This window comes from Lissotriton helveticus, chromosome 7, assembly GCF_964261635.1.
Source record: "Lissotriton helveticus chromosome 7, aLisHel1.1, whole genome shotgun sequence".
Taxonomy (NCBI): Eukaryota; Metazoa; Chordata; class Amphibia; order Caudata; family Salamandridae; genus Lissotriton; species Lissotriton helveticus.
The window spans coordinates 1,296,711,138-1,296,726,516 of record NC_136068.1 but is presented as its reverse complement, the minus strand read 5'-3'; the positions used below and the strand labels follow the sequence as shown (position 1 = coordinate 1,296,726,516).

Here is a 15,379-nt window from a genome sequence, read left to right as displayed (position 1 = left end):
GTCTTTCTCTAGCAAAGTCTCCCCGGTCCGTGATGGCATCTGTTCTGGCCGAGGATGACGAGGCCGTCCTCTTTCAGGGGATGATAGGATACTCTTCAAGAGCCAGCACGTTGGGTAATGTCTCTGTTTTCCTGCTCCGGGTCAGCTCCGAAAGAGAAACCAACAGAGGGATACCGTCAGTTTCACTATCTGACATCAATTGCACCACGGGGACCGAGTGAAAGTGAGGGACACCAGTGCTACACAATTCTTACCGGTGCTCTGTGCTCGAGGTGTGAGTGAGGAACGAGAAGGGGGGGTTAGGAAGGTAGGGTATGCGGGGTGTGGAAAAGGAAAAAAACGGAGGGGAGGAATATATACAATGCTAAACACGGGCCCCCTTACTCCCGACCCAAGTTGCCCAACGCCGCCCTACCTGTGACAGCCACACTCCTCCCTCGGGAGTGTGGCACGGCGGTTCACCGGGTCGTTGGCCTCCTGGCTCTCCACAGTCTTCCGCTTTCTCTCCTCCGGTCTTTCCACGTCCTTTCCGGCACTCTCCGTCCTCCTCGCTCTGATTCTCGTCTCGTGTCCTTCGCTCCGCTTCCTCCTGGGTGTAGACACACCCCGAATAGAGGGCTTCCGGGCATTTGTCCAGTCCGGGTCCTCCGACGTCATGAGGGGGCGTGGTTCCGTCATCTCTGAAGGCCCAGTTAAAGGCGCCCTCCTGCATTTCATCTCCGGCGTCGGATAGTAAGGGACTGGTGTCCCAATCAGACTGAGGGGAAGGAAGGGAGGCACAATCAGCGATCCACCACTTGACAGGGGTTCCCGTACCCACCCCGTTACATTCCTCCTCCCCTGGATTCTCCCGATCAGGGAGAACAGGAGTTCTGGACAGGTAGTCCGCGTTACCATTCTCCGATCCCTTTCTATGTACAACAGTAAAGGCATATGGCTGTAGGAAGAGGAACCATCGTAGCACTCTTGAGTTCTGTGACTTGTTCCTCTGCATCCATTGGAGGGGAGCATGGTCTGTATACAATATGAACGGCTGCCCCTCCAAATAGTATCCCAGTTTCTCTACTGACCAGCGGATTGCTAGACACTCTTTTTACACAGTAGGGTATTTGCATTCTCTAGGGTGTAGCTTCCTACTGAAATACAGTATCGGGTGTTCCAACCCGTCCTCCCCCCTCCTGGGACAACACCGCCCCTATCCCTGTGTCAGAGGCGTCTGTGGCTAGGGAGAACGGTTTTCCAAAGTCTGGGGGGGATCAACACGGGGCTAGAGGTAATTGCCCTCTTTAGGGTCTCAAATGCCCTTCTCGCTTCTTCAGGGGGCGGTTTTACGAAGGTGTGTTTGACGTTCTTTTTCAGGAGGTCCGTTAAAGGTGACGCTACGTTTGCGAAGTTCTCAATGAACTTCCTATAATAGCCGATGAGGCCTAAAAACGCCCTTATGTCTCTTTTTGTGGAGGGGAAGGTGGTATTGGTTATTGCCCTGATCTTCTCCTCCTGGGGTGCTATCACTCCCTCGCCTAACATAAAACCCAGATATTTTACTTTGGGAAAGGCGGCTCTTGATTTTTTTGCGTTTACATGTAGTCCAGCTTGCTGTAGGGCGGTTAGGACTCTGGTTATGTGGTTCAAGTGTTCCCTCCATGTCGTACTAAAGATGACAATGTCGTCTAGGTAGACTGAACTATACTGGGTATGGGGGGCCAAAACCTCATTCATCAACCTCTGGAAGGTTGCTGGGGCCCCGTGAAGGCCGAAAGGTAGGACGTTAAACTCGAATAGGCCATCGTCTGTAGCGAAAGCCGTTTTATGCTTATCCTTTTTCCTCAACGGTACCTGCCAGTAGCCCTTGGTCAGGTCCAATGTGGTGATGTATCGGGCCCCGCCTATTCTTTCTATGAGTTCGTCCACTCTTGGAATGGGGAAGGCATCGAAGGTGGATATCTCATTTAGGGCCCTGAAGTCCATACAAAACCTGGTGGACCCGTCTGGTTTGGGGACCATTACAATAGGCGAGGACCAGTTGCTCCTGGACGGCCTTATGACCCCAAGATCAAGCATGTCCCTTACTTCCCTTTTCACTTCTGCTCTTCTGGCTGCGGGTATTCTGTAGGCCCTCTGTTTTATCACCCTTCCTTCTTCAGTATCAATGCAGTGTTCTGCCATATGGGTGTGACCTGGGGTGTCAGAAAACATGTCGGAAAAGGGACGCAAGGAGTGTAGCAATTCTCTTTGTTCAACCTCGGACAACTCTGGGTTGATAGGGAGGAGCTTTAGTGTCGAGCCCTCATCCCGGGTTGACAACACCAAATGGGTTGTTTTGGGGGGTGGACCTATTCATTTTTTTAACATGTTTATGTGAAATGTCTGTTGGCGACTAGGTGTGATCTGCACTTTATAGGTGGTTCTGCCTATGGTTTCTATGACTTCATACGGTCCCATCCATTCACTCCTGAACTTCTGCGTTGACGAAGGAAGGAGCACCAAGGCCCAGTCGCCTTTCTCCATAGTCCTCCACTTCTTTCCTTTGTCATAAAACTGTTTTTGTTTTTGCTGGGCTCGCTCTAGGTTTGAATAGGCTAGATCCCTCAGTTTACCTAACCTAGATTGCAGCTGCTGTGTATATTCCAATAACGTTCTCTGGTCGTTGGCCTCTTCTCGCTCCCAAGCTTCCTTGGTGATGTCAAGGAGGGATCGTGGCTAACGACCATAGAGAAGTTCAAATGGGGAGTATCCTAAACTACTCTGCACCTGTGCTCGCAGGACATACAGAGCCAGAGGCAGAAGCCTGTCCCACTCCTTGTTTTCGGCAGACAACATCTTTTTAGTGTGGTTTTTAGCGTCCTGTTGTATCGCTCTACCAACCCATCTGTTTGTGGGTGGTAGGCAGAGGTGCGTATGTGTCGGAGGTCCAGGGTTTTACACACCTCCTTCATTAACTTCGAGACAAAGGGTGTCCCCTGGTCCGTTAGGATCTCTCGGGGAAAACCCACTCGTGAAAAAAGTTCTACCAATTTGTCTGCCACGTTCTTTGTAGTCGGGGAACTGAGTGCAAAGGCCTCGGGGAAGCGGGTATTGTAGTCCACCACCACAAGGGCATAAGTATGTCCCCTTGTGGTACGTGGAAGGGGTCCGATTAGGTCCATTCCTACCCTTTCGAACGGGTTCCCTATTGCGGGCAAAGGTTGGAGGGGAACTGCTGTTGGTCTACTCATGTTTTTCTTTTGACATACCTCACATTGCTTACAGTATGTTTTGGCTTCTTTATATATACCGGGCCAAAAGAAAAGTTTTGTTATGTTGTGGGTTGTCTTCTCATGCCCCGAATGTCCTGCGGTCAAATGGGTGTGGGCATAAAAGAGGATTTGTTCCCTGAAGTCCTGTGGCACCACCAGCTGAGGCGAATTGCCTGTTTTCCCTTCCCTGTATGACAGATCGTTGTTTATTCTAAACCGCGGATATGGAGTGTCAGGGTTGTCCTGTGCTATGTGAGCAGCTTCCCACGCATTAAGAAGAGTAGGGTCATTGGCCTGAGCAAATTTAAAGCTACGATCTAAAACCCAGGGTTCTGTTGTCAAGTAGTTACCTGGTGGTTGCTTTTCACTCTGTTCTTTTATCTCCCTCCTGAATAGTGACAAAAAGGCAGGGTTGTCTACCCCTATGATAAGGTCCTCTGGTAGTGAGTCCACCACCCCTACCCGTACCGTACAGGGACGTCTGCCTATAGGATGGAGGGTGAGGCGGGCCACCGGGTAGGGTTTTATGTCCCAGTGTACGCATCTAATGTGTACCAAGACATTGGGACCCAGTTGGGATGAATGAACTAGCCTTTTTCTGAATTACTGACTGCCTACATCCTGAATCCAAGAGCGCCTTTACCCATCTTTTATTGACCAGAACCCTTACGTAGAAAGATGGCCCCATCTCTGCGGTGTACAGCACTGCCTTGGGGATGTATCCGACCTCCATGGGTTCTTCACTGCTTCTTTTCCGTGGGCATAGTCGCGCTATATGTCCCCACTCCCCACACTCGAAGCACTGGGGGCCCTTCACTGGTGGTGTTATGTCCAATTTGAGGGGTCTTGTCTTCATGGGTTCGGAAACAGGTTTGTTCTTTTTTTCTTGCCTAGCTACGGGAACAGGTTTGAATCCCTTGTCCGTTTCCCATGGGAAGGTTCGTGGCTGGGCCCTAGCATAGTTGGACGCCATCTCAATGGCCTGAGCGGCGGTGAGACCCGAGTGTTGCCTCAGCCAACGTTGAGTGCCAAACGGTAGGGCCTCCATGAACTGCTCCAGGTAGATACTGGACATGATCTCCTCCTTACTACGGCTTTCTGGTTTCAAACACTTGTCAGCAGCCATTTTGAGACGCAGGAACAACGTCTTCGGATTTTCCCCTGTGGTCCCTTTCTCCTTTCTGAACCGCAGCCTGTAAGCCTCTGCGTCTAGTCCCAAGTGGTCCAGTATCACCTCTTTTATGTCTGGGTATGATGTGGTTCCTGCGTGGTTTGCGACTTGATACGCTGCTTGTGCTTCCCCAGACAATAGTGGCGCCAGAAAGAAGGGCCATTCTTCTTCTGGCCAACCACAGGCTCGGGCTGCCCTTTCGAAGTTGGTGAGAAAAGCATCAGGGTCTTCTCCCGGCACATACTTTTGGAGAGAGACCCCAGCGGGATGGGGTGCGTAATTCCTCCTTTCCACTGGTACCGGTATGCTGGGGCTCTGTACCACTTTTTGCAGTCCTTCAATCTGGGCTGTGATAATATTCCTGAACAAAGTCCTATCGGCATCGGCAGTAGAGATTTGCTGGCTGACAACCCACTCCAGTTTCTGTTGCCCCTCTATCAGGTGTTGTATTACCTGATCCATCTGGAGCATCTGGATGGAAGGGGCGGATCCCACTTCTGACACCAATTGTAGCGTGGGGGTGTGAACAGGTTGGAGTCTTTCTACCGGGGAAGGATGAACAGGCTGGAGATTTGTTTTGCGTAAGGAGGGTTTTATTCTGATAAAGGTTTTTCGAGTCCTGAAAGTCAGTCTTTCTCTAGCAAAGTCTGCCCGGTCCGTGATGGCGTCTGTTCTGGCCGAGGATGACGAGGCCTTCCTCTTTCAGGGTATGATAGGATACTCTGCAAGAGCCAGCACATTGGGTAATGTTTCTGTTTTCCTGCTCTGGGTCAGCTCCGAAAAGAGAAACCAACAGAGGGATACCGTCAGTTTCACTATCTGACATCAATTGCACCACGGGGACCGAGTGAAAGTGAGGGACACCAGTGCTACACAATTCTTGCCGGTGCTCTGTGCTCGAGGTGTGAGTGAGGAACGAGAAGGGGAGGGGGGGTTAGGAAGGTAGGGTATGCGGGGTGTGGAAAAGGAAAAAAACGGAGGGGAGGAATATATACAATGCTAAACACGGGCCCCCTTACTCCTGACCCAAGTTGCCCAACGCCGCCATACCTGGGACAGCCACACGCCTCCCTCGGGAGTGTGGCACGGCGGTTCACCGGGTCGTTGGCCTCCTGGCTCTCCACAGTCTTCCGCTTTCTCTCCTCCGGTCTTTCCACGTCCTTTCCGGCACTCTCCGTCCTCCTCGCTCTGATTCTCGTCTCGTGTCCTTCGCTCCGCTTCCTCCTGGGTGTAGACACACCCCGAATAGAGGGCTTCCGGACATTTGTCCAGTCCGGGTCCTCCGACGCTATGAGGGGGCGTGGTTCCGTCATCTCTGAAGGCCCAGTTAAAGGCGCCCTCCTGCATTTCATCTCTGGCATCGGATAGTAAGGGACTGGTGTCCCAATCAGACTGAGGGGAAGGAGGGGAGGCACAATCAGCAATCCACCACTTGACAGGGGTTCCCGTACCCACCCCGTTACACACGCCTAGCACAAGCCATTTGGAAATTGGCCATACATCACAAAATGTATCTATTACAGAACACCTTCCAGAAGTAAACAATCAAATTGCAGACCTTCTCAGCAGACAAAGACAGCAAATCCACGAGTGGGAACTTCATCCCCAAGTTCTTCTTCCCTACTTTCAGGAATGGGGATTTCCTCACATAGACCTGTTCGCCACAGCTCTACACGAAAAATTCCTAAGCTTTGCCTCCAGGTTCCGACACCAGCTCTCCAAAGGCAATTCCCTATGGATTAACTGGTCAGGGATATAGGACTACGCTTTTCCGCCTCTCCCACTCATTCCGCTGGTAATTTGGAAGCTCAGGCAAACATCCCTCACACTGATTCTCATTCCTCCCTCATGGGCACTTCAATCCTGGTTCACCACCCTGCTAGAGCTGTCAGTAGTTCCACACTAAAAACTGCATCTCAACTCCAGTCTCCTCACTCAGAGCCATGGAGAAATCCAGCATCCAAATCTCAAGGAACTCAACCTGGCGATTTGGCTCATGAAGTCATAGAGTTTGGTTATTTACAATAACCACCTGACTGTATCAATATCCTAATGGAGGCTAGGAGACCTACTACTAGGGCATGTTATGCAGCAAAGTGGAAACGTTTTGTTATATATTATAACAATAACAATATCAATCCCCTGGATGCTTCAGTACAAAACATCATCTGTTATCTTTTACACTTACAGCAATCTGGTTTAGCTTATACATCCATTTGATTGCATTCAGCAGCAGTAGCTGCATACTTGCAAAACAGACAACAATTATCTCTATTCAGAGTACCAGTGAATAAAGCTTTTATGGAAGGACTAAAAAAGAGTAATACCACCAAGAGCTTCAACTGTACCAGTGTGGAGCTTGAACAAAGTCCTAACAAGGCTAATGGGACCACCTTTTGAACCAATACACATGTGTCAACTACAATTTCTCTCATGTAATGCTGCCTTTCCTATTGCAATCATTTCCTTAAGGAGAGTTGCTGAACTCCAGGCACTAACTATACAAGAGTCTTTCTTTCAATTTCACAAAGACAAGGTGGTTCTTCGAACCAATCCCAAATTTTTTCCAATAGTGGTTTCTGCTTTTCACATCAATCGATGGGTTGTGTTACCTTTGTTCTTTCTTCAACCTAATTCTGTAGCAGAACGAGCTCCTCACACATTTGATGTTAGAAGAGCTCTACTATAATATGTAGAAAGAACAAAAGATTTTCATAAGACAAAGCAGCTCTTTGTTGCTTTTTCTCCACCACACAAAGGCAATCCCATTTCTAAATCGGGTATTGTAAGATGGGTTGTTAAATGTATCCAAACATGTTATACAAAAGCAAAAAGAACGTTGCCAATACCCCCTACAGCGCATTCCACCCACACAATAGGGGCTACTATGGCCTTCTTTGGGAATAATCCCTCTAGCTGACATCTGTAAGGCAGAAATATGGTCTACACCGCACACATTCACTAAACACTATGTGTAGATGTGTTAGCTAGTCAACAAGCTAATGTAGGCCAGTACTTAAAACTGGTATTCAAACAACTGCAACAGCTACAGGTTAGCCACCGCTTTGGGAGAATACTGCTATATAGTCTATGCAAAGCATGTGATCTACAGCTTACATGCCTCGAACAGAAAATGTTACTTACCCAGTAAGCATCTGTTCTTGGCATGTAGAGCTGTAGATTCACATGCGCCCACCCGCCTGCCCGGGTACCTATACCTGTTTCAGTTCTTTCTTATCTTACATACATACGCATGGACATCCCTATTCTACCTTTGCTAACTCCATGCAGGAAAACAATCTAACAATGGAGTCAATGCCCATGTGGACTATCACCGAAAGGAGGAGTCACCTACCTCCTGACTGGAAAGACTTCTTCGAAGAAAAACAACTTGCAAACATACGGACCCACACTAGATGGCAGGACTGTGCAAAGCTTGTGAATCTACCGCTCTACATGCCAAGACAGATGCTTACTGGATAAGTAACATTTTCCTTCTGTGATCAGAAGCACAAACATGACTACCTCCTGTTTCTGTTTTTGTTGGACTGTTCATCTCTTGTTTTGAGTTCCTGGGCCTATTCTGTCACTACTATCTAAAAGGTTCAACTCTAGGGTATAAAGACTCCCTGTTACAGCAGCAGTAATGTCTGCTGCTTCATATGGTTCTTAGTGATAATTCTCCTGGTCATTCCTTCGCCACTGATTGACAGCAGATAAAGCCAGCGCAGGCTATGGCGTGAAGTATGCAGGATTTAAAAAAATTATTAACCGTGTTTTCGGCTCAAGAGCGAATCAAGGCAACCTTTTTTTTTAAAAAAAACAATTCAACGTCAGTCGGCCAAAACAGAAAAACGGGTGAGCACTCCAGGTAGCATGTAAATGAAATTATTTATTTCAGCAGATTCTAACGCACAAGCCATGTTTCGGCAAAAGCCTTTCTCAAAGTGTGTATGTGTTTATATATATATATGTGTGTATATATATATATATATATATATATATATATATATATATATATATATATTAGTGTGTGTGTATATATATATATATATATATATATATATATATATATACACACACACACACTAATATATTTGTGTATACGTGTGTGTATATATATGTATGTACACACACACATATTTATATTTAAAACACTAAAATGTACTGTCATAAAATATAAAATGGATAAAAAGCCCCTTCTTTCTATGACCGACATTCTCTCAGTCTTCATCAAAATATAAATAACCTCACTCCCCAACTTTCCTCATAAATATTTCAGATAGTTTTGTTGCTTGCGCAGAGAAGTCACTTAGGAGAAAAAAAACTGTTCATCCAGCTCTGCTGACTGTTCTCTTTGGAGCAACTTGCTAATTGTGCTCAATTTTATAGTACTGTACACTGAGCAATCCAGCAAAAAATGGTCTGAAATCAGACAGCCTGTGTGCCATTTGTGGCTTTGTGCCACCATGCAGCAAAGGATATTTTGGCAAGTAGAATACTTCAATGCCATGAGTCAATTGCACTTACATGCACTAGGCGGTTTGCCTTCTTGGTATTGCAGTACTTATCAGCTATGAGATTTCTGTGACCAGATTAGTACTCTAGGCGAGGAGTTGGTGCTCAGACACTGAGTTAGTGCTGTTAGTGCTGTTTTCTGTTCACCATCTTGTGGCCTTCTCACTTGGCCTTAGCTGGAACATAGTGCATTTAGAGGTGGCTTTAGAGTAAATGAGTGCACAATGCGTCTTTGCTTCTTTCAATCAGGTGGCAACGGTATTGAAACCAAAGACCATATTGACTTGTGTGTGTTACAATCTGCCCACCAAACCATTTTTAGTTCTGACATAGGTCTGCCTTTCAAAAGCCTGCAGTGTCTAAAGGGCTGCACTAGTTATTTGTATCTCATGTCTCTCCTACATACATTTTCATTTGCTTACCATTTGCTTTAATTTATTACTACTGTTCTATGCTTTGTCCTCTCATCTTGTTTACTAATCTCTTTTCTTCTCTATTTTACAGATTCTCATCTGAGAATATCAATGAAGTTAAACCGGATCAAAAGTCAAAGCCAACCACTCCGGCCACGGCTAGCCCTGCACGGGGTGGCCGGAATGGGGGCGATTGGTTGGGATTAAAAGATGAAATTCCAGAATTTACACTGAAAGAAGCCACTGCTCCACCTAAGGCTACCCCCTCCAGCCCTGTTATAAAACGTGCCTCGACAAGCCGTCCTCCATCTGGTGCCAAAGTAGTGGAGGATAAAATTAACAGATCAAGTCTGTTAGAGTCAGATGCTACTCCAGCAGAGGATGACAACTGGCTAAGCACTGCCTTGTCCAGAAAAAAGGCTTTGAAGCAAGAGAAACTGGAAGACAAGGGGTCTGACACAGTGGCCCAAAGGGGACAGGAAGAAAGGAAAGAGAGCCATCCTCGAGTGAGGTGAGTACTTGAGATAACAGATCGCCTTGCAGGCAAAGACTAAGGTGCTTTGGCCAGACTGTGTACCGGTGTGCCTGATAGTATTCGATTAATGGGCTGCTGCATGTCAGGACTGAAACCTTTGGTCTTAACAGTGTAGAGGTCACACAGAACCCTCGTAGTTTGAGCATCTCCACATTAGTCTGCCTCAGTGGACTGAATGCAAGAATGAATGATTCTTTATTTGTGTGATGAATAAAAAAAATACAAAAGAACAACAGTACCCCTTAATCTATAGGTCTTCAGCTCTTACCAAACACAGGGGGGTAGCTTTACTATTTCGCTCTACCACTCACTTCCAGCCCATAGATGTTCTTACTGATAAGGAAGGACGGTGGGTTATGGTTAAGGGTCGGTTAAGAGGGTAGGTTTGCACCTTTGTAGCAATTTAAGCGCCCAACTCTGGACAGGCACTATTCCTGCATACACTCCTGGGGAAAATGTTGGACTTCGCTGAAGGGCAGTAGTTCTTATGGGGGACTTTAATTTAACCTGGGATAAAGATATGGACAGCACTCACTCACATCATTCTGAACTGATCTCTTTTTCCACTGACACTCAGCAGCGCCTTCTAGACCTAGGCTTACTGGATGCATGGCGTACAAGCTATACACAGACAAGAGACTATACCTTTTATTTACACGTGCACCGCATTAGTCAGTCCCTTCTGGGTTCCCTTCAGGATGCGAGGATCTTCCCCCTCTGTGTTTGATCATTGCTTGCTATCCATCTGTCTGTCCTGGCGGGGGAAGGCACCGTCCGCTCCCAGGTGGTACTTTCCGGCTTCGTTAGCGCGGGACAACGAATCTTGTGCTAAACTTAGAAACACTATCAAAGATTTTTTTGAGGTTAACGTACCTGAGGCCACGTCGGAGTTTACCACCTGGGATGCATTCAAAGCGGTGTTTAGGGGGGAATGTATTGCGCTCAACTCAGCGCTCAACAAACGACGTGCCAGGGAAAGAGAGCAACTAGAGCAGGAACTGTCCTCTGTTGAAACAGCTCATAAGCAGAACCCCACTCTGCAGACTCTCCGCCACTTGACGGCGCTCCGGGGCTAACTGCGTGCTATATATAATAACAGGGCTGAGTTCACACTCCTTAAACTCCGTCAACTGTCCTACTGGCAAAGCAATAAAATTGGTAAACATTTAGCCAGACAGCTCCGTGCCAAGTGGGAGAAAGACTACATAGGGGGCATTCTGAATTCCGCCGGGGAGATTTCCCATAAGGACGAAGATAAAGCTAAACTGTTTGGCTCATTTTATGAAGCTCTGTACTCTGGGACAATCTAGACTTTGAAGCTCAGCGGGAGTTTCTTCATGTGCTGCCCTTGCCCCAGGTTTCCAACGAATGGAACGAGTTTCTCTCCGCTCCCTTCACTTACGAAGAAGTGAGTCTGGCGATTAAGGCCCTTAAGCCCCATAAAGCTCCAGGTCCCGATGGGTATACCGCTCTTTTTTACAAGACCTTCGCTCCAGAAAACTGTCCCTTCCCTACCAGTCTTTTTAACACGATGGCTCAATCCGGGGAATCTACGGCCTCTATGGCCGAAGCCATGATCTCAGTGATACCGAAACCCGGAAAAGACCCACAGCACTACGCCTCCTATCGCCCTTCTCAACCTTGACGCCAAATTATACACCTCTATATTAGCCAAACGACTGAATGACCTAATGCCGGATCTCATTCATCCGGACCAGTCCGGATTCATCAAGTGTCGCCAGACTCATGACAATACTCTTAGGTTTCTCCATCTCATTGGAAAGGTCAATAGGCGTCAGATTCCTGCTGTATGGGTGGGTCTCGACGCTGAGAAAGCCTTTGACCGTGTAAATTGGGCATTCTTATTCCATACTCTCCGGGCTTTTGGTTTTTCTACTAAATTCATAACTATGCTACCAGCTAATTACCGACAACCCCGATCCAGAGTGGTGGTTAATGGGGCCAGCTCTACCTCCTTCTACCATTCTAGAGGTACCAGACAGGGTAGTCCCCTTTCACCGTTGCTCTTCGCCCTTAGCATCGAGCCCCTCGCAATGGCCATTAGAGATAATTCGGACATTCGGGGCATACCTTTTACTGGGGACCCTCATAAAATCTCCCTATTTGCAGACAACGTCCTCTTATCCCTCTCTGATCCTGCCCTGTCTCTCCCAGCCCTCCAGTCTGAATTGGGGCGTTTTGAATCGGTCGCAGGTTTTAAAATAAATTTCAGCAAATCTTATATCCTTAATCTTACCTTACCGCCCACTGAGGTTCACAGTCTCAAGTCCCTTACCCCTCTTGCATGGGCCCGCTCCTGCATACAATATCTAGGGGTTCAATTGACGCCGAAGATTCAGCAGTTATATGCGGCTAATTTTCCACCTATTCTCAATCGTTTTCAGGCGGAACTTGTGAAGTGGAGACCCCTGTTTTTATCCTGGCTCGGACGCCTCCACACAGTAAAAATGACACTCCTTCCTAAACTTCTCTTCCTCTTTCAGGCTCTCCCTATAGAATTAGACAGAGACTTTTTTCGTCGAGTTAAGAATATGATTCTCCAATTTATCTGGCAGGGTGGGCGTGCTCGCTTTTCTTTCTCCGTATTACGCCGTCCCCGATCTGAGGGTGGTGTAGGCCTCCCTGACATTCAGCTCTACTATAAGGCAGCACAATTGCGGGTTTTGGTTGAATTGTCCAAGAAAGAATCTGATAAACATTGGCTACATATGGACCGGAGTGTGACTGGGAGGACCATCTGGGACCTGGCCTGGTGCCCAAAAAAAGATCGACCCCCAAACACGTATATAGCTACAGCCACGCGCACTACTCTGAAAGTATGGGATACGGTAACAGGGGATGATCGATGGACCACTTTCCCCTCCCCGTTTACACCACTACACTTTAACCCTGATTTCCCGCCGGGTACACAGGAGGGGCCTTTTGACGCATGGAGGGAAGGGGGTTGTCTTGCGTTGCTCCACCTTTTTCACAATTATGACCCACTCACTTTTGACATTTGTTGACGGGACTATAAGTTGGGGACCGCGGAACGGTATCATTACGCCCAACTGATGCACTGGGCCCTCACCCCACATATACGTGATGCAGCTACTCGGCCCCTCACTCAATTCGAATCCTTCCTTGCCAAAACCTCATCTATGAAGGGGGCAATTTCTTTCATATATAAACTTCTCCTTACCACCGCTGTATCACCGAGACCGCGGTATATGTCCTTGTGGGAAGACATTCTTCAGCGTCCCATTTCAGATACTGAATGGGGACACCTATGGACAGACATTACACGATTCAACCATTCCTCTGATCTTCGGGACTCTCACCTAAAAACCATGATGGACTGGTACCTCCACCCCGCTAGGCTCAAGCAGATCTTTCCCACTGCCTCCGACAGATGCTGGAGAGGGTGCGGGTTACTGGGGGATTTTAAACACATTTGGTGGGATTGCCCGACTATTCGCCCCTTCTGGGAGGAAATCCTTGCACACATTAAGGAAATCTTGGGATACTCTACTCCAGCCACCATGGCAGGGGTTCTTTTGGGTCTTCGCGATCTTGCTTTAGAACACCAGACACGAGCGGACAAAACGATTTGGTGGATATGTATAGGCGCAGCTAAGGTAACCCTAGCGGCTGCCTGGAAAAGGAGGGCTGCACCTGCGATCTCCTTGTGGCATTCTAAACTATGGAGACTTCTCAGTCTGGAGCGTATGTCTGAGATCTTTCGGGACGACTTTAAGAACTTTGAATTCAAATGGGGTCTTTTAGTGGCTTTCCTCTCGCGAGGCTTGCCGTCTGCAGTATGCCCTTCATCCATTAGCGCTCTTCACCTCTTTCAACTATCATTAGCCAGGTACTATCACTCTCGGACTTATTTTTTGCATGCCGCCACCACCATTGTCAGGGAGGGGGGAGGGTGGGAAAGGGGGGGGTTGCTTTCCTTGTTTATTCTTTTTCTGTTGGAGTCTGTTATTTTTGTTTTCCCTTCCTTGGGGATTGTTGTTATAGTGCACTAATCTGTTGGGCGCCTCCCTCTACAAGAGTATTCGTTATTCTTCCACTAGAAATGTGGGACCTCTATTGTCATTTTGGATCCTACTGCGCATTATTGGCGACCGCACCCTGTTTCTATGAGGAACTGTGACCTTTTTTTGGCGCCTCACTGCCACCTGGGGTGATGGGTGTAGAGGTTTTCGGTTATTCGCTACTTACAGTTTCACCATATTCTGATTTGATGGCTTTGTTCTGTGTTTTCTATTGTGTAACACAAAACGAATAAAATATGTTTGACAAAAAATACAAAAGGACGACCAATATAAACAAGCATTTGCAATGCATAAGGTCTCGCATTAGGAAAGTTTGAGCTATTGGTATTGTAAATGACACATTTTTTATATATGTGTTGGTTTTGAAAATAGCAAAAATAATAGCTTTGTCATTTACAATGCCAATAGTTATAACTTGCGACACCTATAGCATTTGTAATGCAATATGTGTTGTATTCACGTGACTTAGATGTATCGATATTACAAATAACAATGGCTTTGAATTTTTTTAATAATTAATACTTAAATAAAAGTTATTGTAATTTATAATAGCAATAGCTTAAACTTTTGTAAATAACTTTTGTGAAGAATATGTTCAGTGTATTTTATTGTGACGAAAATCCAAGAACAGAAGTGAAATACTAACCTCTTTTTGTGACATTTGTAATAAAGCTTGAAACATTGAGAGATCATATTTGACCCAGTTGTTGTTGAATGGTTGCACAGATTGATGCTGTGGTGGCGCTGAGTGATGTTGTGGTGGCGACTAGTGATGCTGTGGCATTCAATGATCCTGTGGTAGCGCTAAGTGATGTTGTTGTGCCCCTTAGTGATGCTGTGGTGGTGCTGAGTGATGCTGTGGTGATGCGATAGATAGAGTGAGTGGGATAGATAGATAGAGGGAGGGCGATAGAGGGAGGGCGATAGATAGGAGTGAGGGCGATAGATAGCTAGACAGATAGATAGAGTGATGGCGATCAGTATCTAAATAAATAGATAGAATGAGGGTGATAGATAGATAGATAGAGTGAGGGCGATAAATAGATAGAGTGAGGGCGATAGATAGATAGATAGAGTGAGGGCGATAGGTAGATAGATAGATAGCGTGAGGGCGATAGATAGATAGAGTGAGGGCGATAGATAGATAGAGTGAGGGCGATAGATAGAGTGAGGGCGATAGATAGAGTGAGGGCGATAGATAGAGTGAGGGCGATAGATAGAGTGAGGGCGATAGATAGAGTGAGGGCGATAGATAGAGTGAGGGCGATAGATAGAGTGAGGGCGATAGATAGAGTGAGGGCGATAGATAGAGTGAGGGCGATAGAGTGAGGGCGATAGATAGATAGAGTGAGGGCGATAGATAGATAGAGTGAGGGCGATAGATAGAGTGAGGGCGATAGATAGAGTGAGGGCGATAGATAGAGTGAGGGCGATAGATAGAG

General features: G+C 47.0%; 1 protein-coding gene across 3 annotated transcripts in view; it reads left to right on the top strand.

The window, feature by feature from the left end:
* Positions 1 to 15,379, top strand: part of FBF1 (Fas binding factor 1) — a 596,028-nt gene that overhangs the window by 251,255 nt on the left and 329,394 nt on the right. For all 3 annotated transcript variants that reach the window (XM_078654557.1, XM_078654558.1, XM_078654559.1), the window contains one exon: positions 9,430 to 9,849. In XM_078654557.1, coding sequence (XP_078510683.1) covers positions 9,430 to 9,849 — 420 coding nt within the window. The remainder of the gene's footprint in view (positions 1 to 9,429; positions 9,850 to 15,379) is intronic.